Genomic DNA, 27,249 nt, shown 5'->3' on the forward strand with positions numbered 1-27,249 from the left:
TTTGACTAGGGGGTGAACCCCCTCATATACGTAATAATTACTGTTCAATTTAAGTTTTAATGTTGCTCCTTACTTTCAGTTGAAAAAAAAACTTGCTTTTTGATTTAATATTGCCTAGATCGACCTTTCACATCAGGTTGGAAAAGATGGCCGGCCGTCTTTGCGACTGTGAGGGTGCTCGTGGACATATAGAAGGGCTGGAATAGTTTTAAGATACTAATATAAATCTGTTGAGAAGTGGGTGACACCGCTAAGCCAGTTTTTTATTGCTACTTCCACATTTAGAAAATAGCTTCAAGCAGAACTCGAATGATTTAATAATATCTTAATAATAAATTTTGTTTCAGTACCTATCTTTTATCTTAATTTATAGACGAGCTTCGTTTAGTCAGAGACGGAAAGTATGGAGTTGAAAATCCTGACGTCCCTGGTGGATTTGATGGAGTAATTGGGGAACTAGTCCGCAAGGTAAAGCTTTTGTTCAAACGCAGCATCATTTTCATTGGAACCTCAACGTTATTTTAGCGTTAATTGCCAATTAGAAAGTAAACGACTTTCATGGCTATGTTGCTTTTCATTCCTGATGTCTACCACTCCAAGAGCTTTCGCGCTTTCTTTTTTCATAAAAGGAACTGAAACGAGATGATTAATTCCAAGAGAAAAATATGAAAAGCTACATGAAAGAAGTCGAAGAGCTTTAGTTTTTAGGGGGTTGAAACTGAATTCATAGCCGTGCCTTTTACCAACGCTAAGTGAAAGCCTTCCAGGTGTTGCTTTCCGAATTGTTCCCTGTGTGTTCTTATTTTAAAAAATTAGTTGTGTTCGGAATGCAATAAACCAAAACGTCTACAATTAATCAGCGTGATTAGTTGTGACTTTCTTTTTTGCGCGGGACTTTTGACTTCCTTGATTATAAAACTGAAGATTTGAAATTCTCGTTTGAACCATATATTTGGAGTAGGTAATCTGACTGACTCAAATTTTCTGACTAAGCTTTTTAAATTTTTTTTTAATAAATTACAGTAACAAGGCTTATATAACAAAAAAGATATGACTTGGATGATTAGTGTGTATGCATGTATTAATTATGACCTGGTTAACAGTTTATGGGGGAGAAGTCGAATTTGAGAAAAACAGGTAAAACTGTAGAGTTCTATGAAGAATACATAAATTTATGGGCTGCCGGGGAAAGGGAGGCCAAAAACTAATTTCCTCTCTGCATAAAAAAATTCGCCAAGGATTTCAATCACCATCATAATTAAGATTACTTAAAAAGAATAAATATAATTTAAACAAATAATAGTCAAATTATATGCTAATATTCATTCCGGCAAGTCTCAATAGTTCGAATTTATGAAAGATAAAAAAGCGAAACTTTTAATGTTGTTATTTTAAGTAAAGTACAATTTATGATCTAGTTTAACGCCTCAACTTTCCCTAAAATAACAGTTAATACCACATTCTGTTCCTAAGACATTGTATCTAGGTTATTTTGACAACCTGGATGCACTTACACCCTTTTATTTTAGTTCAGTAGTAAGAGCAGATGTAGTAGCAGTAGAATAGTAGCCCTAAAGTTTCAACTAGATAGCCTCAATCACAATTGAGATATTGCTGAGACGTCTTATTGACAACCAGGATGCTGTTAGTGCCTTTTGATTTAGATTTAGAGCAACATAAATTTTCCATGAAAGTTTCTGCCTTATATCCTGTTCTACATCTAAGATAATTCGACTGACAGCCAGGATGCACTTAAGCTATTTTGCTTTAGCTTAATAGTAGCAGTAGTAGTAGTAGAAGTAGTTGCAAAAATAGTAGGAATGTTGGTAGCCTTGGAAGTTTTAGCTTAATACCCTAAGGCGTTACTAGGATATTGCTAATACACCCATTTGCTTTAATAACCCACTTATATACTGCTCGTTTTGATTCAGTTTAACAACTCCTTCACTTTTCCCTAAAAGTCTTACTAATACTCTTAACATTAGCAATAGTAGTAGACATAGTAGCATAAGCAATAGTAAGAGCAATGGGAGCAGTATTAGTGATAGCAGTAGTAGTATTAGTAGCAGTAGCAGTAATAGTCTTCACAATGTGCCTTTTTGGTCTAGTTCAATGTTACCTCGTCATACCCTGACTTTTTCAACTTAATACTTTAAGCTGTTTCTGATACAACTTTTTCGTAGCCTGCATGAACATAGTGTGTTTTGATATAGTTGAACATACCCCTCAAAAGTCCCAGAAAGCTCCAGATTAATACCATTAGCGTTTGTAATAGTACCATAGTACCAATAGCAGCTGCGGTAATAGCACTACTATGATATTTGTAGCAATAGTATGCATATTGTGCATTTTTGTTAATTTAAAGTACCCCTAAATATGCCCTGAAACTTTCAAAGTAATACTTTAAGCCGTTCTTAATATACTGCTCATAAGGTCTTTTGTAAGACTGCATACACAGAGCGTGTTTCAATTCAATTTAATATTCTCCTTAGTATTTCCTGAAAATTTCTTCTTAATACCCTTAGCCTTAGTAGTAGTACTAACAGTGGCAGTAGTAGTATGCATGCAGTACTTTTGGCTGTTTGAACATCCCCCTCAACATGCACTGAATGTCTCAATTTAATACTTTCAGCTCCTAGTAATAGCGGTAGGAGTAGAATCGCAGTAGTGGTAATAGTAGTAGCAGTATGTACAGATTGTCTTTTGGTTAAAAGTTTCAATTTAGTAGGTTACTCTAAGCTGATCCTGAGAATTTGCTATACTTCCTTTTGGCTATCAGAATGTAATTAGTTCGTGTTGATTTAGTTCAACATCCCTACAAATATTCCCTGGTAGTTTTACCTTAATATCCTTAGCATCAGTAGAAGTAGTTGTTGTAGCAGTAGTAATAGTTCAACATCACTTAAATTTTCAATTCAATGATTTAAGTCGTTCCTAATGTTGCTTTTATTGCACTTCTGACAACCTGCATTGATATAGTACGCTTCGATTTAGATGAAACTCCCCCTAGACATTCCCTGAAAGTTTTACATTAATACCATTAGACTCACTAGTAGTAGTAATTGTAGTAGCAGTAGTAGTAGTATGCACATACTGTCTTTTGCTTAATTCAAAATCTGCCTCAACTTACCCCGAAAGTTTCAAATTTATGTTCTAAGCCGTTCCTGAGATATTGTTGGCATACTCTTGTGACACTCCATATGCTCATAGTGTGTTTTTCTTAGTTTGACATCCCCCTAAGCATGTCCTGAAAGCTTCATTCCAATTTCTTTCGGTTCAGTAGTACCAATAGTTGCAGAAGTAGAAGCCCTAATAGCAGTATGAACATAACGCTTATGGTTTTTTTTAAATATTCCCCTCAACGCACGCTGAAAGTATCAACTTAATACCCTAAACAGTTTCTGGGAAATTACTGATACGTCCTTTTGAAAGTCTGCGTGCACATAGTGCGTTTCAATTTAGTTCAGGATCATCTCACACTTCCCTGCAATTGTGTGCATGAAATTTAAAGGGCATGATGAGAGGGAAAGTGTTAAGCTATTCTCCACAAACTGCATCTTGAGATTAGTCTCATTCTAAATTGCTAGAATAGTTTTATCATAAAATGTTCAAATAATTTTTCCAATTGGTCAGAGATGACCGCTTTGGTAAGAGTGCAAGACTCCTAAAATCTATTAGCTATTATTTTACTGTCACAACTGGCGGCCGGTGAGGTGTCAACAATATAAACCATTCACAATTTCTCAAGAGCGTTCCTTGAGTCATTAGAAAGATGTGACACAGGTGCTTCGAGGAAAATGTTTTATTATATATTTTTCAGAATTAGCCTACCTTAAATTTTCTATAGCTAAATATATAAATTTTAAATTTTAAGAATGAAAAAGAAATATATTAAAGATTTGTTTTGTTTTTAATCATTTTGCATAAGCAGTTGCGATGAATAGCCAATCGTTTCGAAAAATAACGTAAAACCTCATTTTTAACTTTTAATTTTTTATTAACTTAACCTATTTAATTTTTATTAGCTTTTTATCAAACTATTTATTTTTTCTTGTAATTTTATAAGCCACGTTTTTCACATTATATTTTACGATGAAATTTCGTCAAAAAGCTGGAATTTAGGGAGTAAATTAAGCTACGAAGAAAAAACTAATGAATTAGATTTAGGTGGATAACGATCATCAGTCTAAATGCTAACTAAGAATTAAAACATACTCTGGAATATCAATATGCTTATGAATTACCTATTTTTCTTAGGAAGCAGATTTTGCTGTTGCACCATTGACGATTTCTTCGAGTCGAGAGAGGGCTGTGGACTTCACTAAGCCGTATATGACCCTTGGAATTTCAATAATGATAAAGAAACCAATCAAAAAGTCACCCGGAGCCTTAAGTTTCATGAACCCACTCTCCAAGGAGGTCTGGATGTGTATGGTCTTTGCCTACTTGGGTGTTAGTATCGTCCTATTTCTTGTTAGCCGGTTTTCGCCGTCCGAATGGCAAACGTCAGAAACTATGCATGGGACCAGGTTGACCAACGATTTTAACGTAAATAATAGTCTTTGGTTTGCCCTTGGTGCTTTCATGCAGCAAGGTTGCGATATTTCTCCAAGGTAAGTTTTTTCGTATATTATAATCTATAGCTTCTCTGATAGAATTACTTCTCGAAAAGCATTGCTTATAGTCAGTAATCCAGGGACCGTTATCTTTCAAGGGGTGGCTCACATTCACTGCAGTTGGTTTGAGGCACAGTTTATTAAATTATCCAGTATGATCATTCCCTATCTCACCCATTATAAAAACACGGACCGAGGTGCAAGTGCTCCGAAGAACGTAAAAACATAAGCGGCATTAGATCTTTTCACGGGTAGACAAGTCAGACGCGAAACATTCGGAAATAAGTGGAAACCCGCTATTACGAATAATGCACTTTGTAACCATTTCTCATTGATAGACGCAAACACACTGATCCATAAGTGAACAAATAAGTGGGAGGAGCTTTTTGTTCGCACCGAGAACGAAGACCAGAAATGATCTGCGATAAACTTACTGGATAATTCTATAAACTGTGGTTTGAGGGTAGATTCTAGAGAAATCGGGGGCGCTGATAACGAATATCGGGCTGCACAAGTTTGCACGCGTGTAGAACATGGTCATTTTAGCCTATAAAGTCACATTTGGCCTATAATGACGTCATACCGCTCTGGATTTTTTTTACACGGTAAAATAAACTGAAAACTTTATAAACTTGACAGATTCTGAATCCTAAGAACGAGTACTTTCACCTGGAATTTTTAGTTTTTCCCCACAACCCTTACTTTTTTTGTTAACCCATATTTAATCTGTAAAACAAGGTTTTACATATACTTTTTCTTAGTTTTTTCAGTTTAACTGAAATGTTTGTCTTTATAAGTATATCTTTTTATGCTTTATTTGAATTTTACTCGTTATTAAAAGTCAAACCATGTACCTCTTCTTAATAAAATCTTACTTCTTGAGCAACTATTTATTTTTTCTAAATAACGTCATAGCTTTCAGAAATTAGCTTACAATGACAAAGTTTTCTTATTAAATTTTTTTCTATCTGTTAATAAAATGAAAACGAATCAAACTAAACACCATCATTCGAGCCGTCAGAATGTCCTTTACACGTTGTTAATAAAAACAAAGTCAACACTTGAATCTGCAAGAATATAGAAGCGTTTGAACAAGAAACCTCCCCCCTCAAAAAAAAAAAAATTTCTGAATAGCGGCGTTTTACTCGAAATATTTTTATGACAACCTATAATTTTTATCTCACCAAACGATAGATCGCTCTTTTTTGAATCAAATCATGTATTTACATTCTATACAACAAATATTTTTAACCAGGAAAAAAAAAATATGCCTCGTTCTGCGATCGCATGCGTGAATTTGGTATATTTTTTATGCTCTATTTGAATTCTGCTCGTCATTATGAGTCAAACCATGCGCCTCTTCCAAAAAATCTTAATTCTTGAGCAACTATTTATTTTTTCTGTTAAAGTAGATACAATCTGTCTTACGTAGGCTCATACACGAGTCTCAAGGTGGCAAAGCCATGACAACACGTGGTGAAGAGGTGACTAAGGCTGATTTGAGATACTATTTTTCTTTAAATCCCAGCATAGCAGGGGCCAACGATCCAATCGGTTAGATTGGGTCAACGGCCGCTGATGTAGTAGACGGCAACCGTCGTGATCAGCTGAGAGTAAGGTTTAGACGATTGCATTAGTAGTTTAATATCAAAACAAATAAAAATAAATATTTAAAATTGAACATGAAACGGTGGCTCAAATCTCTTTTTCTTCTTCATCTTCGTCTTCGGATTCGTTCTGATTCACATCGGAAAGTTGGCAATTTTTTGGGTCAGCTCCACACTTGCATGCGCTGTCATAGAAACCTATTTTGGAGCATTTGCAGTACCAGCCACACCTCGTCTTGTCACAGTTGCAAAAAGAAAGCGATGCTAGCCCATGCGGCATTGCAGAAACTAGGTTCATGATCTTCAATTCTCCAGACCATATCGGTAGCCTGAGGTAAATCAATACAGGGCTTGTAGCTTTGGATCCAAATCAGTGACTGGAACATGCATCTTTTCAAATAAAGCATAAACGAGATATCAGTTGGTGGTAAAAGCCACAAATCCTCCAATCTTTGGTACACATGTGCTCGAAAGTCATTCAGACTATTGAAGTTAGTCGCACTTCTGCCATACACTGGAGCCACAAGCTGCTTACAGACGTTGGCTAAACCATCACTTTGAACAGATGATGGCTTCTCTGCAAGGGTTCGAGCTTTATCACCTAAGGACCCCAACAAAATTTCTGAGGACTTCGCTGCTCGAAAAAGCGGACCTTTCCAATTCCACACAAAAAGCTTGTGGTGTCACATCAACTCAAGCTGTGGACAAACGGCAAGGCGTTGCAAAATGTTACTCCTAGTTTTTGTGCTGCCTTATAAATAGGTATGCTGTAGGACGGAAACTTAACCCAGAGCTGCTTGAGACCGAGACTAGTAAGACACTGGAAATAGTATGCAGCTAGTAAGACGATATCAGTATTAATATCGTTGGATTGTATTATCGCAAGTGCGCTCTTTTGTCTTGCGGCAACTGCTGTGTGGTGTAACACCCGAGTGTATACTTCCTCATGGCAAGACGAGAGATCGACATCAACGGAGCTTCCATGGGGCGTAACGGTAACAGCTCTATGTCGACTCTCGAAACCTCCAACGAGATTTGCCATCGAACGGGTTAAAATTTTGCACTCCCAGACCTCGAAAAGAACTTTCAAGAGTCAACCTTTGGCTGAGCAACTACTAAGAATCCCATCCCAGAGTGTTGCAGTTTTGCTGGAAGAAGTGAACTGCCTGAAAATATTTTCTCTAGGATCTCCTCTTCTTTCTCGACAGCCAAATGCTTCTTTGACGTTAAATGAGTATAAATAACGGGCTCTATCATCACTAAGACCGTCATACTTGTCACCAATCAAATGGATAGACTGACAAGCTTCGGGTATGCTCCTAAGAATCGCATCGTAAACTCTTATTCCAAAATCTGCTAGCGTCTCATTTTGTTCTGGTCAATAACACCTTATGACACTCCTGAAATCAACTATATAGTCAGATCGAGGAGTCTTCAAAAAACGTATGTGGAACCATTTTTGGCCATGACTGGAAGCCAGACTGTTGCAGAATATAGTTCAAGGGTATTGATTATGTACCAGTACGAAGCTGAGGCTCCCTACGACTTGATGAAAATACTTCAAGTGAGGCCGGCCATGGCTGTAGCTCGTACTTCAGCAGCTCACAGAGGGACGAAGTTTGTGCTTAATCTGCAAGACGCAGAGCTGGTTTATGCAGCTCAGTTTCCCCAAAATATTTTTTTGTGGCTCTTTCTTTTTTCCTTTTTTGGCAACAGAGGTGAAAGTTTGTACTGTGCCAAATTTTACTTTCGTGAATGTCCCTTCCAGATACGAGATCATGGCTTCGAAGCCAATTTCTCGGAGGTTCAGAAGACTATTTGCTACGGCTTCTGGAGCTGTATCCCCTGTCATAAAGTTGTGCAGCTCTGTTCTTTTCGTCTTGAATGGGCTTCCAAACAACTCTACCAAATCCAAATACGGTGGCTAAACCATCACTTTGAACAGATGATGGCTTCTCTGCAAGGGCTCGAACTTTATCACCTAAGGACCCCAACAAAATTTCTGAGGACTTCGCTGCTCGAAAAAGCGGACCTTTCCAATTCCATACAGAAAGCTTGTGGTGCCACATCCACTCAAGCTGTGGACAAGCGGCAAGGCGTTGCAAAATGTTACTCCTAGTTTTTGTGCTGCCTTATGAATAGGTATGCTGTAGGACGGAAACTTAACCCAGAGCTGCTTGAGACCGAGACTAGTAAGACACTGGAAATAGTATGCAGCTAGTAAGACGATATCAGTATTAATATCGTTGGATTGTAAAATCGCAAGTGCGCTCTTTTGTCTTGCGGCAACTGCTGTGTGGTATAACACCCGAGTGTATACTTCCTCATGGCAAGACGAGAGATCGTCATCAACAGAGCTTCCATGGGGCGTAACGGAAACATCTCTATATCGACTCTCGAAACCTCCAACGAGATTTGCCATCGAACGGGTTAAAATTTTGCACTCCCAGACCTCGAAAAGAACTTTCAAGAGTCAACCTTTGGCTGAGCAACTACTAAGAATCCCATCCCAGAGTGTTGCAGTTTTGCTGGAAGAAGTGAACGGGCTGGAAATATTTTCTCTAGGATCTCCTCTTCTTTCTCGACAGCCAAATGCTTCTTTGACGTTAAATGAGTATAAATAACGGGCTCTATCATCACTAAGACCGTCATACTTGTCACCAATCAAATGGATAGACTGACAAGCTTCGGGTATGCTCCTAAGAATCCCATCGTAAACTCTTATTCCAAAATCTGCTAGCGTCTCATTTTGTTCTGGTCAATAACACCTTATGACACTCCTGAAATCAACTATATAGTCAGATCGACGAGTCTTCAAAAAGCGTATGTGTGAAACCATTTTTGGCCATGACTGCAAGCCAGACTGTTGCAGAATGTAGTTCAAGGGTGTGGACTTTGTACCAGTACGAAGCTGAGGCTTCCTACGACTTGATGATAATACTGCAAGTGAGGCCGGCCATGGCAGTAGCTCGTACTTCAGCAGCTCACAGAGGGACGAAGTTTGTGCTTAATCTGCAAGACGCAGAGCTGGTTTATGCAGCTCAGTTGAAATAGTATGCAGCTAGTAAGACGATATCAGTATTAATATCGTTGGATTGTAAAATCGCAAGTGCGCTCTTTTGTCTTGCGGCAACTGCTGTGTGGTATAACACCCGAGTGTATACTTCCTCATGGCAAGACGAGAGATCGTCATCAACAGAGCTTCCATGGGGCGTAACGGAAACATCTCTATATCGACTCTCGAAACCTCCAACGAGATTTGCCATCGAACGGGTTAAAATTTTGCACTCCCAGACCTCGAAAAGAACTTTCAAGAGTCAACCTTTGGCTGAGCAACTACTAAGAATCCCATCCCAGAGTGTTGCAGTTTTGCTGGAAGAAGTGAACGGGCTGGAAATATTTTCTCTAGGATCTCCTCTTCTTTCTCGACAGCCAAATGCTTCTTTGACGTTAAATGAGTATAAATAACGGGCTCTATCATCACTAAGACCGTCATACTTGTCACCAATCAAATGGATAGACTGACAAGCTTCGGGTATGCTCCTAAGAATCCCATCGTAAACTCTTATTCCAAAATCTGCTAGCGTCTCATTTTGTTCTGGTCAATAACACCTTATGACACTCCTGAAATCAACTATATAGTCAGATCGACGAGTCTTCAAAAAGCGTATGTGTGAAACCATTTTTGGCCATGACTGCAAGCCAGACTGTTGCAGAATGTAGTTCAAGGGTGTGGACTTTGTACCAGTACGAAGCTGAGGCTTCCTACGACTTGATGATAATACTGCAAGTGAGGCCGGCCATGGCAGTAGCTCGTACTTCAGCAGCTCACAGAGGGACGAAGTTTGTGCTTAATCTGCAAGACGCAGAGCTGGTTTATGCAGCTCAGTTTCCCCAAAATATTTTTTTTGTGGCTCTTTCTTCTTTCCTTTTTTGGCAACAGAGGTGAAAGTTTGTACTGTGCCAACTTTTACTTTCGTGAATGTCCCTTCGAGATACGAGATCATGGCTTCGAAGCCAATTTCTCGGAGGTTCAGAAGACTATTTGCTACGGCTTCTGGAGCTGTATCCCCTGTCATAAAGTTGTGCAGCTCTGTTCTTTTCGTCTTGAATGGGCTTCCAAACAACTCTACCAAATCCATAACCCAATTTCTGCATTTTATTGTCAATTTCCTAAACGCTGTGGTATCCTAATGATGCTTCATTGCCTCATCAGCCATATTCAGGTTTGTTTTCAGCGTTCTGGTAACTAGTGCAAGAAAGGGGAGAGTAGCCAGATATCGATCCCTGGCATTTTCATTCGTTGTCACACCAACGATACCAGAAACTCCTCGATGACCTTTGATGTCCAAATTCACAGTCGACTCTAAAGCCAGATCGCATACAATGCTGCAAAACGACTCGGTTGTTCTCCTAACAACAAAATTGGCACTTACAAACTCTCTGTGAACTTCTGGCACTTTTTCAGGCAGGCGTAGCATTTCTTCTTGGTATTTAAACGCAGCTGTGGCGTGTTTATGGTTTCCAGATGCGAAGAATATATTTTTGTGGCGTTTAAGTGTGATCCCCAGTCCGCAGCTCTTTCAGCATAAAGATAGTTGTTCCCGGCACGGATAAGATCTAAATAGTTGATCCAGAGACTATGATTCCCTATGGTACATCTGGACTCATTGTACTTCGAGAAAAGTAGAGCAATATTGTCGAACACATCTCCTATCTGTTTAGATGCTTAAGAACTAGTTTCACTTTTGAAGCGTTCAATTGCATCACTCAGGATTCGAAGTTTCTCGACTGTAGCAGGCACTAAAACGAAGCAGGATTTTTCAATCCAACTCTCAAATGCCTCCCACCGGAGTGCGCTCACTCCTTCGTACACCTGGAAGTGAGCAGGGAGTGCCTAGTACATGTTCTTTCCTTAAAGGACCTTATTCGCATTACCTTCCCTGAGAATCTCTGCCGCAACAATAACTTCTTTTAGTCCTGCTCCATCCCTGAGAGATCCAACCAAATTTCAAATAGTTCATGAGCTTGTGAAAACTGCCCAACAAGAGAACTAGATTAGAGAATTTTTAGGGCTGGGACTTTCGAAGGCCACATCTTATTTCATAAACAGCTAAATCCTGACTGATGACTGTGTACTTGTTTCCAAGCTTCGCTGCTGTTTTTTGACAGATGCTAATGGCAGAGACTACGACTTCACAGGATTTTGGTGAATAGGGAAGCAAGGGTAAGTAACCTACTGTGGTTTTGCCACACCAGAAAGAAGCGATTGTTTTGTTGAAGGCTTTCCAACTGGTAGTTCTTCAAATTCCACTTCAAGAAGTTTCGTAGGACAAAACCTACAAAGCGTCCAGCAGAGGTCCAGGTTTTGCACCGAGAATGGCACTGGATTTTCGTAACCACTTTCAAATAAAAAAAAAGCAAGGAAGCACAGTCTCAAGGTCTCGTGTTCCTTGGGACTTTAATCTTCCAGGCATGTTCACTAGCATGAGTGTCAAGAGAGTTGTGGGTTTCCATCTGTCGGGTTCTTTTTCGTGGAATCCTCCCGAAACATCCGCTCGACACACCAGTCACATCAACAGTTGTTTCGAAGTCTGCAGGAGACGTTGACGAGCAGCCTGTAGAAAATAAATCATCGTTAAATATCAGAATTCATCACAAAAATTTTCAATAAAAGTAAAAATCCGAGATTAAATCTGGATTAATTTGGACATGGAATGTAGCTACACCTGTACCAAGTTGTTAAACCCTTGGTCGAACTGTAACGGGAAATGGATCAATCCGAATGTCAGAAGAAAACACAGCAATGATAATACAAGAATGAAAACCCGACAATGAAAACACAGTAATGAGGCAACATTACTAAGCTAGAAAAAAAGGTGTAAATATCCTAAATATCCTAAATATCAGATAAATATCCTAAATCCTTTCCTTTTATGTTGTAACTTTTGCTACTTTATGCAACTAAAATCCGATATGTAAGATGCTCAGTTTTTTTTTAATGCTATGGAAACCAAATTCGCACATGCGATCGCAGAACGGTGCTTCTGTTGTTTTTTTTTCTGGTTAAAAATATTAGATGTGTAAAATATAAATACAAAATTTTAATAAAAAAAAGTGATATATTGTTTGGTGAGATAAAAATTAATGGTCGTGTCGAAAATATTTCGAGTAAAACGCCAATATTTAGAATTTTTTTTTTTTTGGGGGGGGGATTTTCTTATTCAAACAATTATAAATTCTTGCAGATTCAAGTATCGACTTTGTTTTTGTTAACAGCGTGTTAAAGATATTCTAAGGGTTCAAATGATGTGCAGTTTAATTCGTTTTCATTTTTTTAACAGCTAAAATAACTTTAAAAAAAAACTTGGTCATTGTAGGCTAATTTCTGAAAGCTATTACGCTAGTTAGAAAAAATAAATAGTTGCTCAAGAATTGAGAATTTTTGGAAAAGAGGCACATGTTTTGGCTCGTAATCACAAGCAGAATTCAAATAAAGCATAAAAAAATCTACTTATCTAGGCAAAAATTTCAGAAAAACCGAAAAAAAACTAAGAAAAAGTATATTAAAAAACCTTGTTTCCGAAATTAAATGGGAGCTAACTAAAAAAAAGGGTTTTGGAGAAAAACCAAAAATACCAAGTGAAAGTACTTTTTCTTAGAATTCAAAATATGCCGGGTTTATAAAGTTTTCAGTTTCTCTTACCATGTAAAAAAACCATGAGCGGTATGACGTCGCTATAGGCAAAATTTGACTGTATAGGCTAAAATGACCATGTTTTACATGCGTGCGAACTTTTGCACCCCAATATTCGCTGTAAGCACCCCGATTACCCTAGAATCCACCCTCAAACCAACTGCAGCTGATGTGAGCCACCCCTTCCCTTTTTTGAACGATAGCGAGCCTTGGATCACTGACTATTAAATTACGCTGATTACAGATGAAAGCATATATTTTATTAAGCTGACCATAGGTGAAAGGATATATTTTCAAAATAGGCCGCAGCCTGTCGTAAAAATAAACAGTTTTCAAACTGAAGAGTTTAAAGCTCATATTGAGATATCCATTGAAACACTAAAACTCAATTAAGATATTCATTAAATGTATTTACTGTCTAGTGTTATTGCAATATCCGTTAAGAATTTAAAGCTTTTTTTAATTTCTTGTTACTTTTATTACTTTTTAATCCTCAGAACTGAACGCCAAGTCTAGAAAAACCCTTAGAATTTAATCAAGCGATAACATATCAAGGAACAGATTATCGACAACTGCTGTCTCAAAGGTACACAACTGGTAACTAATACATTTACAAATTCACGTATTCTCTTATGTTTACTCTTTTTTTTCTGTTTTACTTTAAATTGTGTTCTTGATCTTTGATAAAATATAATTTTGCGAGTTTGCTTAATTTTAGTTTTAATAATTTGCTATAACCATAGGGGGTGTCCAGTTTTTAGTATGATCAAATAAAAAAAAAGAAGTTTTTTTAATTAAAGTAAGGAAAAAAGGTAAAAAAAAGGCGAAGGATGCGGCACTAGACCCTTAGGGTCCAAGCCGGCGGTGCTGATCTCCGTCTCAAGGCTTTTCACCCAAGAAGCACAATGGGGGTATGGGGGCCAGCCATCCTGTGCTTTCGCACGCCATTCCTGTTTACTTTCCCCAGAGTTCTCCAGGTACCCATTTAGAGCAAGGTCGACTCTGGCTAAGCTTACAGAATCCCGCACTGACCCTCGTTCCAAACCAAATAATTGGGTACACTAGGATTCGAACCCTGGCCCTCTTGGACAAAGGATCCAAAATCCGGCGCACCAATCCACTCGGCTTGGACCGAAAGTAAGGAGAGACATTAAAACTTAAAACGAATAGAAATTATTCCATATATGAAACGAGCTGTCCCCTCCTCAACGCCCCACTCTTTACACTAAAGTTTTTTATTGTTTTAAAAAATAGAGTTGTGACAAAAAGTCAAACTTTAGTGTAAAGAGTGAGGCGTTATAGAGGGGACAGCCCCTTTCATATACGGAATCATATATGTTCGTTTCAAGTTTTAATGGCGCTCCTTACTTTCAGTTATAAAAAAAATGTTTTTTTGTTTAATTTCTGAACATTTTTCAAGTAATGCCGGTTCGATTTTGGCTCACCGTATATGAAAACTTAAAAACCAAATGCATATTAATTTTGGCAGATTTATTCCGGTTGTGAATGGTTGCCCTCTCTTCAATACTTCGCTCTTTACACTAAAGCTGTTTGCAATTTTAAAAACGCTTCCTATTCTATTAAAACGTCCCCTGAGTTTCAATTTTAGTAAACTGTCAAACTTTAGCGTAAAGAGTAAGGTATTGAGGATCATTTTATTGATGGTGAGTCAATTCCTTTTTGACGGTGAGAGAGTCAACATCGAAAACATTTTACGAATGTCCATTATGTTTGTATACATTGGGCAGCTGGTCATCCTGTGACAATCGTACCTTTGTTGATGACTGTAAGGAAAACTGTAGATTATGCAATCCATGTAAATTGCTTAGAAGATATACTGCGCAACTTAAAGACTGTAATTCCTGTCTTAAAGAGATTTGTGACTATCATACTAGATGTTTCCTCTGCTCCAACTGTCACTATGATAGGTGTGATCAGTGGGAAAATAATTACCCTGGCATGATTGCAAAAAACCCTGTGCGCAATTTCAGTTTATTTTTAAGAGACAGCATCACCATGGTTTATATTGTTTTGGGAAAAAGAACCTGGTCTACGCTTCAATTGCTGGAATAATAAAAGATTCTGTTTTTTACATCATCGCTGTGAAGATACTGGTTACTTTGATTATAAACCTACAGACTTTTATTTAGCTGTTACAGAAAGTGATTCTTCATACATGGATTTTGTGTGTGACATTGCTTCAAATAAGAAAATTGAAACACGTGAATTTTATAATTTGAATCAGAATAGTATTGTTGACTTTACAAATATATGTAATGAAAATGAATTTAAACTATTTTGTAGAAAATGTTACTCTAACTTTGCTTGTCAAGATGAAGACAAGTTAAATTCTGACGAACTGCTGCCACTTGTTGTTTCTGATGATTCCCTGTACGTAGAAGAAGAAATCTAAAAGGAAACAGTGTTTTGTACATACAAATTTTATTAATCAACAAATTTACATACATTTATAAAGCATTTCACTCTTAGGGCACCGCCATTTATATTATAGGGTAGGAAAGAGCATTTTCAACTATAAAGTCGTTCAACAGTGGATAGTCACCATAAATGTTGAGGAATTCCCTGTAAGTATGTCCGCGACATCAAAACAAATATAATAGTGCATGAAACTCCCAGCTTTTGGTTGATAAATCTTGTACCCGCTTCCGATTTTGAACAGTAGAGTTTCCACTTTGCTCAAGAAAATTTTAAATGGGAGCCGTGTAGAACGTATACGGTAGGCCAAGAGGATCAAAAAATTCTATATTCTTTCTTGTTTGAAAGATACATAGTCAATGCCCCGTCTTTACAGTTGATGGGCTACTGTTAACAATGATAATAGTATTGTTAAGACTTTGAATAGAGTCCATGAAACCCAAAGGTGTGCAATAGGATTTCTATTTGGACATAAACGGATCCATATTAAATACATTGATTATTTGATTCGTGTTCATGGCTCCAAGTCTAGAGAACACTGCCATCAGGGGTAATTTCCTAATAGTTTTCAAATTGATTTAGCCACATTAATGCAATACTCTCCTCCAATGGTTTGGCTAAGGTACACTTTAAACATACAGTACCCGTTCGGACAATAGCTGTATCTTAAGCATCGGACACACCCAATAAAAGGATACAATGGGTTTTCGCAAACATTTCTACGGTTATACCATTTTCAAATAATTGTGACTCTCGATCTAGAGATTGAATTGTCAACTCATATAAGGTCCTGCAGATTTTATCAAAGGATAAATTGTACATTAGTATTCTATTTACTTTACATACAAGAAACAAGAGTCCTAACCATTCGAATTTGTGTGGAGAATCTACCCATGATCCAACAGTGCTAGCACTTTTTAGAAAACCCAAAGCAAGTTGTGAAGGAATTTCACCATTGATAATTGATGAATAAGTGTAGGTACGTGTACCCATATCAATATGTCGTTGATTCTTGATTGTATGTGGAACGAGCAATTTGATATTATATCCAGAGGTTCTTAAGCTTTCTATTGCCAAGGCAACAGAACTCCTAACTTGTTGTTTTCGGACATGAAGTATTGCCGAGGTGAGAGAGACTGTTACATCGAGTGCAGTACCAACTACTTTTCGCAAAATTAAATTTGACGGTGCAAGATTTAGCTTTATATCAACCTTGACATTGGAAGGCAGCCATTGAGGTATATTAAATATCTCGTGATTTAGTTAAAGAACCAAGTGTAAATTTTTAGTTGTCACATCTCTAAGCGTATTGCCAGTGTCAGTGTCCTTTTTATATTCATTTCCAATATGCTGTATGTCTCCGTTAGCTATAGGACATGGGAGTCATCAACATGAATTGTATATAACTTGCATAATTTGAAAGCTTATTGCTCTTGCTCACCAATGTTCCATTTATGTAGACAATGATTTGTCTAAACACTTTGTGCAGTACACAATTTTCATAGCATAATCCCTCAGTTGCATTTGGTTTTTTATCGTTCTATTTTTTAACAATGACGCGCAAATCAATAAAGTCAAAATCGAGATAATTTTCGCTGGAATAAATTTGAAAATGAAGCTTTTTAGAGATTGGCTGTTAGGGATAAAATTATTCATATTAACCATGTTTTACACTGACACCTACACTTTCTGCTTTGAAAATATTTAGAGATGAGTTGACTAAAGGATTAGATTCCTTATGTAGTAGATGCGTCATTTCTAGGAAAAAAATTCCTTTTTCGATCTAACAATTTTTACTTCTTTTTCTTGTTTGATGTTTTACACTTCAGGGATGAGTTGAGACTGATGAGTGATGAGTTCTTTCTCACCCTTTTTAAATCTTTTCCGCTTTTTTATACACTTTCTTGAAAATTTTCCCATAGCCCTAATCATGTAGTATTCAGGACGCAAAATCCGTGGAAACCGGTGCAATATTTTTTTAAGCCAGGGGTAGTGCAGAGCAAAACAGCTTAGCAAACCAATTGTCGAGACCGTAACCGAAAATTGACGAAGCACCTCTGTAATAGTCCATTCCATAACCCAATTGTCGTGGTCCGATAGTAGTAACATAACAATTAATATCGGGACAAACAAAATGAGTTTTATTAGCCATCTCACAGAATAGTTCGAAAATGACATGTAATCACAGCAAAACCGTTTGTTATTGCTAGAGAATCGCCCAATTCACTTCTTAATGTTAACTGATAGAGCTCCAAATGCGAAGTGTTGACTGGAATGTATTGGAGGTGCTTTATATTGTAGTGGTAAATGTGTTCATTAAGGGTTTTGGTTCAAGAATACATAGAAGGGGGACATTCCTATTACCGACTCTCCCTCTCTCGACAAAGGATACATAAAGAAATATACAATTGCAGATGAGAAGGTGGGTGAATAGTCTGCATAGATAACATGCTGCTTACCACTGAAATTTTTTTTATATTTAATAATACGATCTTTAAAACCGAGAACTTTACGTAAATCCTTATTAAGTAATATTTTTACACTGTCCACCCTGTTTTTGACCTGCAATGTTTTTGTTGATAACTCGAAACAGATCACTCAGATTACTGTACTCCCCCATACGGTATAATTGCAAAGGGGTAGTCATCAGAGTCACAATTTGCCACTCCATCCTCGTTAGAAAATCCAAAGAGTATTACTTTTATATCATATGTAGGATCCTTTCTAGAGATATCACATGTATTTCTAAGAATATAATGAACAAGAACAACTTCAGACCTTTCCTCAAATTTAATGGCGGGGAGATTTTTGTACAAACTCACTCCTTTTATTCAAATAGTGATAGAGGAGGTAGGAGACATTGGACATGATTGTCAAACAAAAATTATTAGACATTATGAACGTCTTCAGCGGCAATCCAGGAATCAAAATCAGAGGTTTATCCTAGCCAGCAAACAGGCAGCTGTCTCTTACCCTTATGATTTTGACTCTTTAATACCTTTCCAATTTGATAAATTCTATTATTTCCAACTTTTTGCAATCCATAATCATAAATACTGCTAAGAATCTCATCATATCTCATATCACGAAGACGATACGTTACAGGTTTATTGTCCAATACCTTTGACACTTTAAAAAGTTCAGTGGACCATAACTAATTCTCCTTTTCAAAAATATTTCTTGTTCAATTTATTCGAACTGTATCACCAACATTAAATTGGTTCTTTCCAGCATTTTCATTAGAATATTGCTTAAGAAAAATTTCAACTGTATTGTCACTATGATGGACTTCAATAGAACTAATGTTGGATAAGAATCGTTGAGGATGTTGATTATAAATCAATATGATTATACGAATAAAAGCAGCTGTATTGTTCAGTGTATACTATCTTGAAATTAAAAGTCAAATAGTTCTTATCAAACGTTCAGACAATGCCACCTTTATCGGACTATGACCGTGATAGATACTATATTGTATTTCAATAAAACCTTTTTACAAGTGTATTAACAAATTTGTTTCCCCGATCTGTTTGAATTTTTCTCTATGAATCTTGTTCAAGAATACTTTCTATACCTTTAGCAACTTCATTTCCTCTCTTTGACTGCAATGGAACCGCATATGCATAGCGACAAAAACCCTTATTGCAAGTAAAATATACTTGTAGAGGTCTATTATGACGTCTTTGAATCTCATCTAGAGTCAAAATATCTGCTTGTACTATGGGGAAAAAGGCTTTAGTTCTTCGATAGTGACTACCAGGAACTCGATGACTTCGAAGAAGAGTGTAAGTGGGTTCTTTCTGTAAATACTCTTTTGCTATCTTCTTTTCAACTCCGGTGACATTAGAAAATGTAGTGGGAGAACTTAAACTTCCCACATCTCCAATATTTCTGCAAACCCGTTTCAAACCCGCTGATCTATTTCAAACGTAATCGGGGTGTGAAGTCCCTGCTATCCTTTTGCATACTAAATGAGGTGGAAATACGTGTTCCTTTAATATCCTTAGCAGGTCCGGTTGGGGCGCTATTATTTAATATATCTCGCGATATTTCTCCAAATTCCTTTAATCATTTTAAAATGTGTTTATTCCTAATAAGACTTTTTAGAAATTCGACGACTTTAAACATTTATATAAATGACTATAAAAGGATTCAAGTCTTTTACGATTTGAGAGCAAATCTGATAACAAATCAATTAAATTGTAATTCTTGCTTTGGATTATAACTTCATTCTTTTTCTTGCTATTTTTTTCATTTTCAGCGAGAGAGGCCAAAACTCTTTTACTTTCCTCACGATAGGATGGGGGTAACATGTCTAAAACACTTGTTAATAAATCTTCATCTTCTTTTTTTTTACCTTTTTCAAAGCTTCAAAACTTTCAGTACTTTCAGAAGGCTGATCAACGACATTTACTTTGAGCGGTCGCTCACGGTAAGGTTTATGTTTATTAACACGTCGAAGGACATTTTGAAGCAACATTAATTTTTCATCATCTGCAATTGTTTCATTGTTAATAAATTCAAGATTATCTTCAAAGTGCTCTTTTGGGGAAAGAGCAAGTTCAATTAAGGCTTAGCCATATTTAGCATGGGCGTAGGCAGCTTATAGTCTAGGGGGGGGCAGTCGATAATGTGATGGAGGGCCTCTTATCAACTGCTTTTCCAACCATCTGCTTTTTCAGCCATATCTAATTTAAATTTGAAGGTATAGGGGGGCAGCTGCCCCACTGCCCCCACCCTACGCCCATGATATCTAGAGAATAGCGTTTACAAGTCCGGGGCTTATCGGCAATAGCAATGAAAAGTAACTACCAACTGCTTAAACAATGCATTTTTTTTTGTTATTTCCTTGCCTTTTGCTCGCTAGGGCACGTACAAGTGAACAATGTTGCTTCGTCCGTTGCCTAAAATCTTCTGACACTTGAACATTGCCTTCTGTTAAATTTAAACAAAGTTCAGATAAGAGATTAATAAATTCATTGTCAATGCCAAATTTGTAATTATATTACCTAATCCCTGATTTTGAATTAGCTAGGACTGAAAATATATGTTTTTTTGTATTTAGCTTCTTCAGTGTCATGATGGTGACTATTGACCTTTTTTACTATTCACGGGTAGATACGCAGTAATTTCATTTTCAAAAATATCACTGACTACATGGAACTTTTCGGGCGTGTTTGGATTAAGATCCAATAAAATTTACCCATAGTGTTTACTAGTAGCTGAATTGTACGCGGAGAGTAAAGCTTTTGGATCGCCAGGATATGTTTGCTTGTTTACATTTATAGGAGAACTTGAATCGCGAACAAACCTCTAGATGATATAGTAAGTATAATTCAAAGCAAGTTTTCTTATATATTGATCATAAGCAGCGCATTCGCGCTGCCTAAGTATAGAACGATGTTGGCACAATGTATCTTTTTTACATACCAGGGCACTTCGTATCGAAGGAGTTGTCATAGAAACTTCAAAAAGGGCTCATTCGTTTGGAAATTGGAATGGCTTGTGCCCTTTTTAATAGTTTAAAGTGATTGGAAGGCAACTAAAACCCTTTCCACGCCCACCATTTCCCCAAACCCATCCAATCAAAACCTTGAGATAGCCATTTTGTTCAGCGTAATTGATTTCCAGATAGAAATTATTTTTTGAGGAGGACACTCTCCCACAGCCCTTAGGGCATGTGTTGTAAGTTATTTCCTGGAGGCATATAAGGTTTTTATAGAAAGCAGTGTCGTAGAAACTTCAAAAAAGCTCGTTCGATTGGAAATTCAAAGGGCTAGAGCTCTTTTTAATAGTCGAAAGTGATTGGAGGGCAACTAAACCCCCTCTCACGCCCACCTTTTCCCCAAACACATCCAATCAAAATTTTGAGATAGCCATTTTGTTCAATGTAGTTGAAAGTTCTCAAAACTAGGTCTTTGAGGATGACAACACCCCAACAGCACGCAGTGCAAGGGTTTTAAGTTATGTCCTGGGGGCAAATAAGGTTTTTATAGAAAGAGCTGTCGTAGAAACTTCAAAAACGGCTCATCTGATTGGAAATTGAAACGACTAGTGCCATTTTTAATAGTCGAAATTGATTGGAAGGCAACTAAAACCCCTTCCACGCCCACCATTTGTCCAAACATCCAATCAAAATTTTGAGAAAGCCATTTTGTTCAAAGTAGTTAAAAGGTCAGGAAGTTATACCTAAGAGGATGATACTTCCCCCAGAGCCCTCAGGGTAAGGGTTGTAAGCTATGCCCTGGGGGCATATAAGATTTTCATTGAAAACTATGTCGTAGAAACTTGTAAGGGCTCATTCGATTGGAAATTCAAAGGGCTAGTGCCCTTTTTAATAGTCGAAAGGAATTCGAAGATAAATAACCCCCCCCTCACGCCCACCTTTTCCCCAAACACATCCAATAAAAATTTTTTAGATAACCATTTTGTTCAACGTAGTTAAAGTTTTAGAAATTAGGTCTTTTGAGGATGATAATCCCCTCATAGCCCTCGGGTCAGGGGTTGTAAGTTGTAGTAACTGTTGGATGTTGTAGAAACTTCAAACGGCCACCTCACGCCCACCATTTCCCCTAAAACATCCAATCTAAATTTTAAGATAGGCATTTTGTTTAACATAGTTGAAAGTTCTGAAAATCAGGTCTTTGAGGATGTCACAGCCCCCAGGGCAAGGGTGGTAATTTATGCCCTGGGGGCTTATAAGGTGTTTACAAGAAGCGTTGTCGTAGAAACTCAAAAAGGGCTCATTGAGTATGAAATTGAAAGGGTTAGTACCCTTTTTAATAGTCGAAAGTGATTGTAAGGCTTGACATTTATATAGTAAAGATTGATGTGGGTACAACGTATTATTTGTTTTTCTTTTTTTGTTTAGACCAGGGTACTTCGTATTGAAGGAGTTGTCTTAGGAACTTCGAAAAGGGCTCATTGGATTGAAAATAGAAAGGAATAATGGCCTTTTTAATAGTCGAAAGTGATTGGAGGGCAACTAGTCCCCTCCCACGCCCACCCTCCCATTTGCCTATTATGTTTAAAAACTAAATGTTGCCTTAAGACTAAATCAAAATGCACTATGTTAATGCTAACTTCCAATAAGTTATCTCAGCCATATCCCCAGAACGACTGGGGGTATTATATGCAAACTTTCGGGGCTATTTCTGCTCTTAAATTTTAAACAAATAAAATAGCGTAAGTGTATCCAAGCTATCAAAGAAAGTTAACAGATTTTTTGCGAATGGTTTCAAGTTTTCTATTTCAGATAAACTATAGGAGGTATGAAACTAAATTAAACACTACTATTTGTGTTAAAAATTGCTGAATTTTTTTCTCCATCATAAACCTCTTCCTAGCAAATTTATCTATTATGGGTTGCCTCCTTGTAGTAGCATAATATTTGTAGGCATGAATATATAATGAGTCGGAGGGAATAGGCTTGAGACAGTCTATGCAGGATTTCGACTCTTGTTGATAGAGGAGCATCGTCAAGTGCTGAACACAATGTTGTGACCAAGATGAGCCCAGGACTGCACACAGCCTCCAGTCATGAATGCATCAAAGACATTGCTCTCCCTGGTTACAATTTGGCTTAATTGTCTTGGTGTAAACCTGAGAATATGTATTATCTCCGTTCCGCTCTGTCATGCGGGATGATTGATTTTCCTGATATGGTATTGATTCGAACGATTTAAAACATAAAAAGTGGACCTTGGAATGTTATAACATTAAAAAATGACTATCGTATCGACATTTTGACTAACGAATTCAGACCATTCGAATTGGATTTATTAGGAGTTTCAGAAACTCATATCCCAGGGGTAGGAAGCATGAAATTAAGTGATATAGAATTTGTTTACTCAGACAGGAAGGATGGGGTGGATAGACAGGGAGTAGGACTCATGATGAATAAGGATGCTGCTAATTCTTGTTTAGGCTGGAAAGGTATTAATAATACAATAGTAATTGCTCATTTTATGACTAAAAAGTTCAGGGTATCAGTTATAGTAGTATATACCCTTGTAGAACCGACAGACGAAGATACTAGTGACTCAGATGAATTTTACTTATAGTTACAGGAGCAAATAGACAGGGTCCCAGGTAGAAATATGATGTTATTACTGAGAGATTTAAACGCCCAGGTTGGTAGAAATAGTGATAGATGGTATCCCCGCCTAGGTAAATTTGGTGTAGGAAAAGAAAACAGTAATGGATACAGACTTTTGCAATTTTGTAGGTATAACAATCTAGTTATAACCAATACGGTGTTTGGTCATAAAATGGCTCATAAGTTAACATGGTATTCACGTGATGGTAAGACAACAAACCTTATTGATTATGTTATAGTAAACCGAAGACTGGCAGGATCAATACAAGATACTTGGGTATATAGGAGTGTTGTTATTGATGTTAAAAGTAAAGATCACCATCTAGTAGTGTCAAGGGTTAATTTAAAGCTGAAATATCGGAAGGGTAACTACCTCCCGGGAAGTTATGATGTTGGTAGACTCCAGGATGAGAACTTGAGAGAAACTTTCCAGGAACAGTTGATTACTAAACTTGAGAGTTTAAAAGTTGATAATGTGGAAGATGGTTGGAATAATTTTAGAAAAATAATCTGTGAAGTTGCTGAAGGTGTATTAGGGAAGAAAGCTAGAACTGCAGCTAAGAATTTTAGTGAAAAAGCTTTATGTTTAATAGAAAGGAGAAAGGACTTGTACAAGAATTATCTGAGTGATAGATCATAAAAAAACAAGAGAACTGTAAAGAAAGAGTAGAAAGAATTAAAATATGAACTAAGGAGGTGTGAAGTGGAGGCCATGGGTAAAATTGCTGAGGATCTAGAAGATGCAGCTAGATGGCATAATAGTAAAATATTGCACTGGCACGTTAACAAACTGAGAGGGAGTAGTCAATCCGGACTTGTTCCAGTTAAAGATAGGAATGGAGTCGCAATTAGCGATAAGGAAAAAAACTAAAGCGACATGGGCCGAATTTTTTGAGAACTTGCTTAACCGAGATAGAGTTGCAGGAAAAAATATAGAAGAAAATGAAAAAGTTTGTGATACCTTGGATGTGAAGGAAGATTTGTTTTGTGAGGAGGAATTAGCAACAGTACTAAAAGGATTAAAAAATAATAAGGCTCCAGGTGCTGATAGGGTGGTAAATGAGTTTCTTAAATATGGTGGCTCTGAGGTTAAAAATAAGTTATTGAAGATTATGAATATGATTTTTGAAAAAGGGGAAGTTCCTAATGATTTTAAGAAAACCTTAATTAAGCCACTTTATAAGAAAGGTGATAAAAGTGAGTGTGGTAATTATCGAAGCACTAGTCTGGTCTCTGTAGGTAGCAAATTACTTAGTAATATGATACTTTTTAGACTTAGAGATGCCGTTGACAATGTTTTAAGAGAAGAGCAGTGCGGTTTTAGAAAAGGTAGAGGATGTGTCGACCAAATTTTCACTCTTAGGCTAATAATTGAGAAGTGCCTGAGTTTTCAAACACCTTTGGTCCTCAGTTTTATAGATTATGAGCAAGCGTTCGATTCTGTTGATAGAACAGCTTTAGTAAAGGTTTTATCCTTGTATGGTATACCAGACAAATACATTAAAGAGATTAGTGCTATGTACGAGAATAACACTGCTGCGGTTAAGGTAGGAAATGAGGCTAGCAGTTGGTTTTGTATTAAATCAGGAGTTAAGCAGGGCTGTGTTCTATCCCCCTTTATATGGATTATTTTGATGGACATTGTTTTAAGGAGCACAGGAAAGGCAATGGGAGACCACGGAATCGAAAGGGGGAGGAAAAAGTCTCCTGGACTTGGATTATTTTGATGATTTAATCATTCTAGAAGAAGGTGAGAACAAAATGAATGGAATTTAAGAGTTCTTGCGAGTTGAGTGTGCTAGAATAGGTTAGAAAAATAATGTTAGAAAGACTAAGTCACTAAGGCTAAGAATAAGTGAAGGAGAAAACGTGACGTTGGGTAATGAAAATATTGATCAGGTGGGCAGCTTCAATTACCTTGGTAGTATTATTACTAATGATGATGGGAGCAGTAAAGATGTTAAAAGTAGAATGGCCCAGGCTCAGGGGTTTTTTCACAGTTAAAAAAAGTCTCGAAGAATAGGAAGGCAAGTCTGCAAACCAAGATTAGAATAGTGGAAACTACAGTTATGACAGTGGTTAAATATGGCTCTGAAGCATGGACACTCCGAAAACCGGATGAAGATTTGCTAGATGTTTTCCAGAGAAATTGCTTAAGGATTGTTCTGGGTACCCGGCTGACTGACCGTATTTCAAAAAATAGGCTATATGAAAAATGTGGTTCAATACCGCTTTCTAGGGCTATAACGAAAGAAAGGTTGATGTGGTTAGGGCACGTTGTGCGGATGAAGGATGACAGATTGCGGAAGGTTGTTCTTTTTGGCTAACCATCTAGGGCTAAACGGAAAACAGGTCGTCCCCGTCTGGGGTGGGAGGACGTCATAAAGAGAGATTTAAAGGAAATGGGAACTTCGGGGGCGGGTGTAAAAAGCGAGGCTTTGAATAGATTGGGGTGGAGGCGGAGCGTGCGTAGCTGTGTTGGCCTCAGGCGGCTTGGTGCTGCGATGAGTTGTTAGTAGTAGTAGTAGTAGCATACAGGTAACAGCCAAACTATAAAGTCTTAAAAAACGAAATTATTTAAATTATTATTTTCTTTTTTCCTGTTATGACTATGTCAACATAAAATGAACAGAAACTAAATTAAAATTTTTTTTCCACAAAATATGTTTTTTAAAGAGAAGTAAATATGTAAATAACTCCATTAAACCAAAAATCAGCAAAAATAAAATCAAATAATCTACCAAGCGTGAAACTACCGCAAATCAGCATCGATAAATAAATGAAGCACAAAACGAGCAGAGATTATAATAAATAACCGAGTCAAACTCAAAACGAGCAGAAATTAACCTAAGTTGGGCTCAAAACCCCTATGTCTTCCCAAGGCCAGATCAAATTTTGCACTTTACTGAAAAAAAAATGCAAATGTATGTGCATTGTCAGTTAGTATACATATACTGATATTTAGTAATCAAAATGATAATATTATTTGGTTTATCAGTTATAAAAGTAAAAACATTTGTATTTTTCCATTACGGTGCAAATTTTGTTCTGGCCTTGGGAAGGCATATGGGTTTTGAAATGAATGCGCTATGAGGGGCTCTCCAATAGTAAACTAAAAAAGAATAAAATTATTTTTATGAAAGAAAATCAATAAATGTGGCTTACATTTAGATCAGCAGCAGCTTGCATGCGGCTGACCGAAGGGGGCGCATCGTGGCCTTATGAGGCCCACGGAAGGTCCGGTAGCTTGACTGTCATATGGCACAGGTCCTGCAGTACCAACAGCTTGCACAGGCTGTGTGGAGGAGATCGCAGCTTGACGGGCAGGTGGCCCAGGCATCGCATGACGTGGGTCAGGGGACGCAGGCATCACTTGACAGTCTTGTATCGACGAACCAGCAGCATGATGGTGAACAGGGGGATGGTTTAGAGTAACCGTGGATGGCTTAAGCGTTACAGCTTGCATAGAGGCTGCAGGGGCCGATGCTTGACCTAGGGTCTACTTAGAAGGACTGGCATATGCAATCACTGATGCCCTTACAGGGGTTGAATCATTGTCCCTTGCCCTTTTCATTGGGGTTGGCAACTCTGGAAAATCCTAAAAATAGAAACAAAATCTAGTTTTTCATAAAAAATAACCCTCCTTAAAAGAGGGGTCCCATTCATGAAGGTCATGTAACGATACAGGGCGTATTGCCCGCTATCATTACCCTTTCCAGAACCCCCCCCCCCTTAAATTCATCTCATTGTATTCTATCTCAAAGCAAAGAGAGGGCTAGAAATTCAAACAATCTA

At 37.4% G+C, this 27,249-nt stretch overlaps 1 protein-coding gene across 1 annotated transcript in view; it reads left to right on the forward strand.

Annotated features, from left to right (window-relative positions):
- Positions 1-27,249, forward strand: part of LOC148955484 (glutamate receptor 1-like) — a 154,279-nt gene that overhangs the window by 45,022 nt on the left and 82,008 nt on the right. The window contains exons 4-5 of the mRNA XM_089107459.1: positions 374-468; positions 4,258-4,613. Of these exons, the coding sequence (XP_088963585.1) occupies positions 374-468; positions 4,258-4,613 (451 nt within the window). The remainder of the gene's footprint in view (positions 1-373; positions 469-4,257; positions 4,614-27,249) is intronic.

The sequence above is a fragment of the Artemia sp. Qi Xiang Cuo genome, chromosome 2, assembly GCF_049724085.1.
Source record: "Artemia sp. Qi Xiang Cuo chromosome 2, ASM4972408v1, whole genome shotgun sequence".
NCBI classification, from domain to species: Eukaryota; Metazoa; Arthropoda; class Branchiopoda; order Anostraca; family Artemiidae; genus Artemia; species Artemia sp. Qi Xiang Cuo.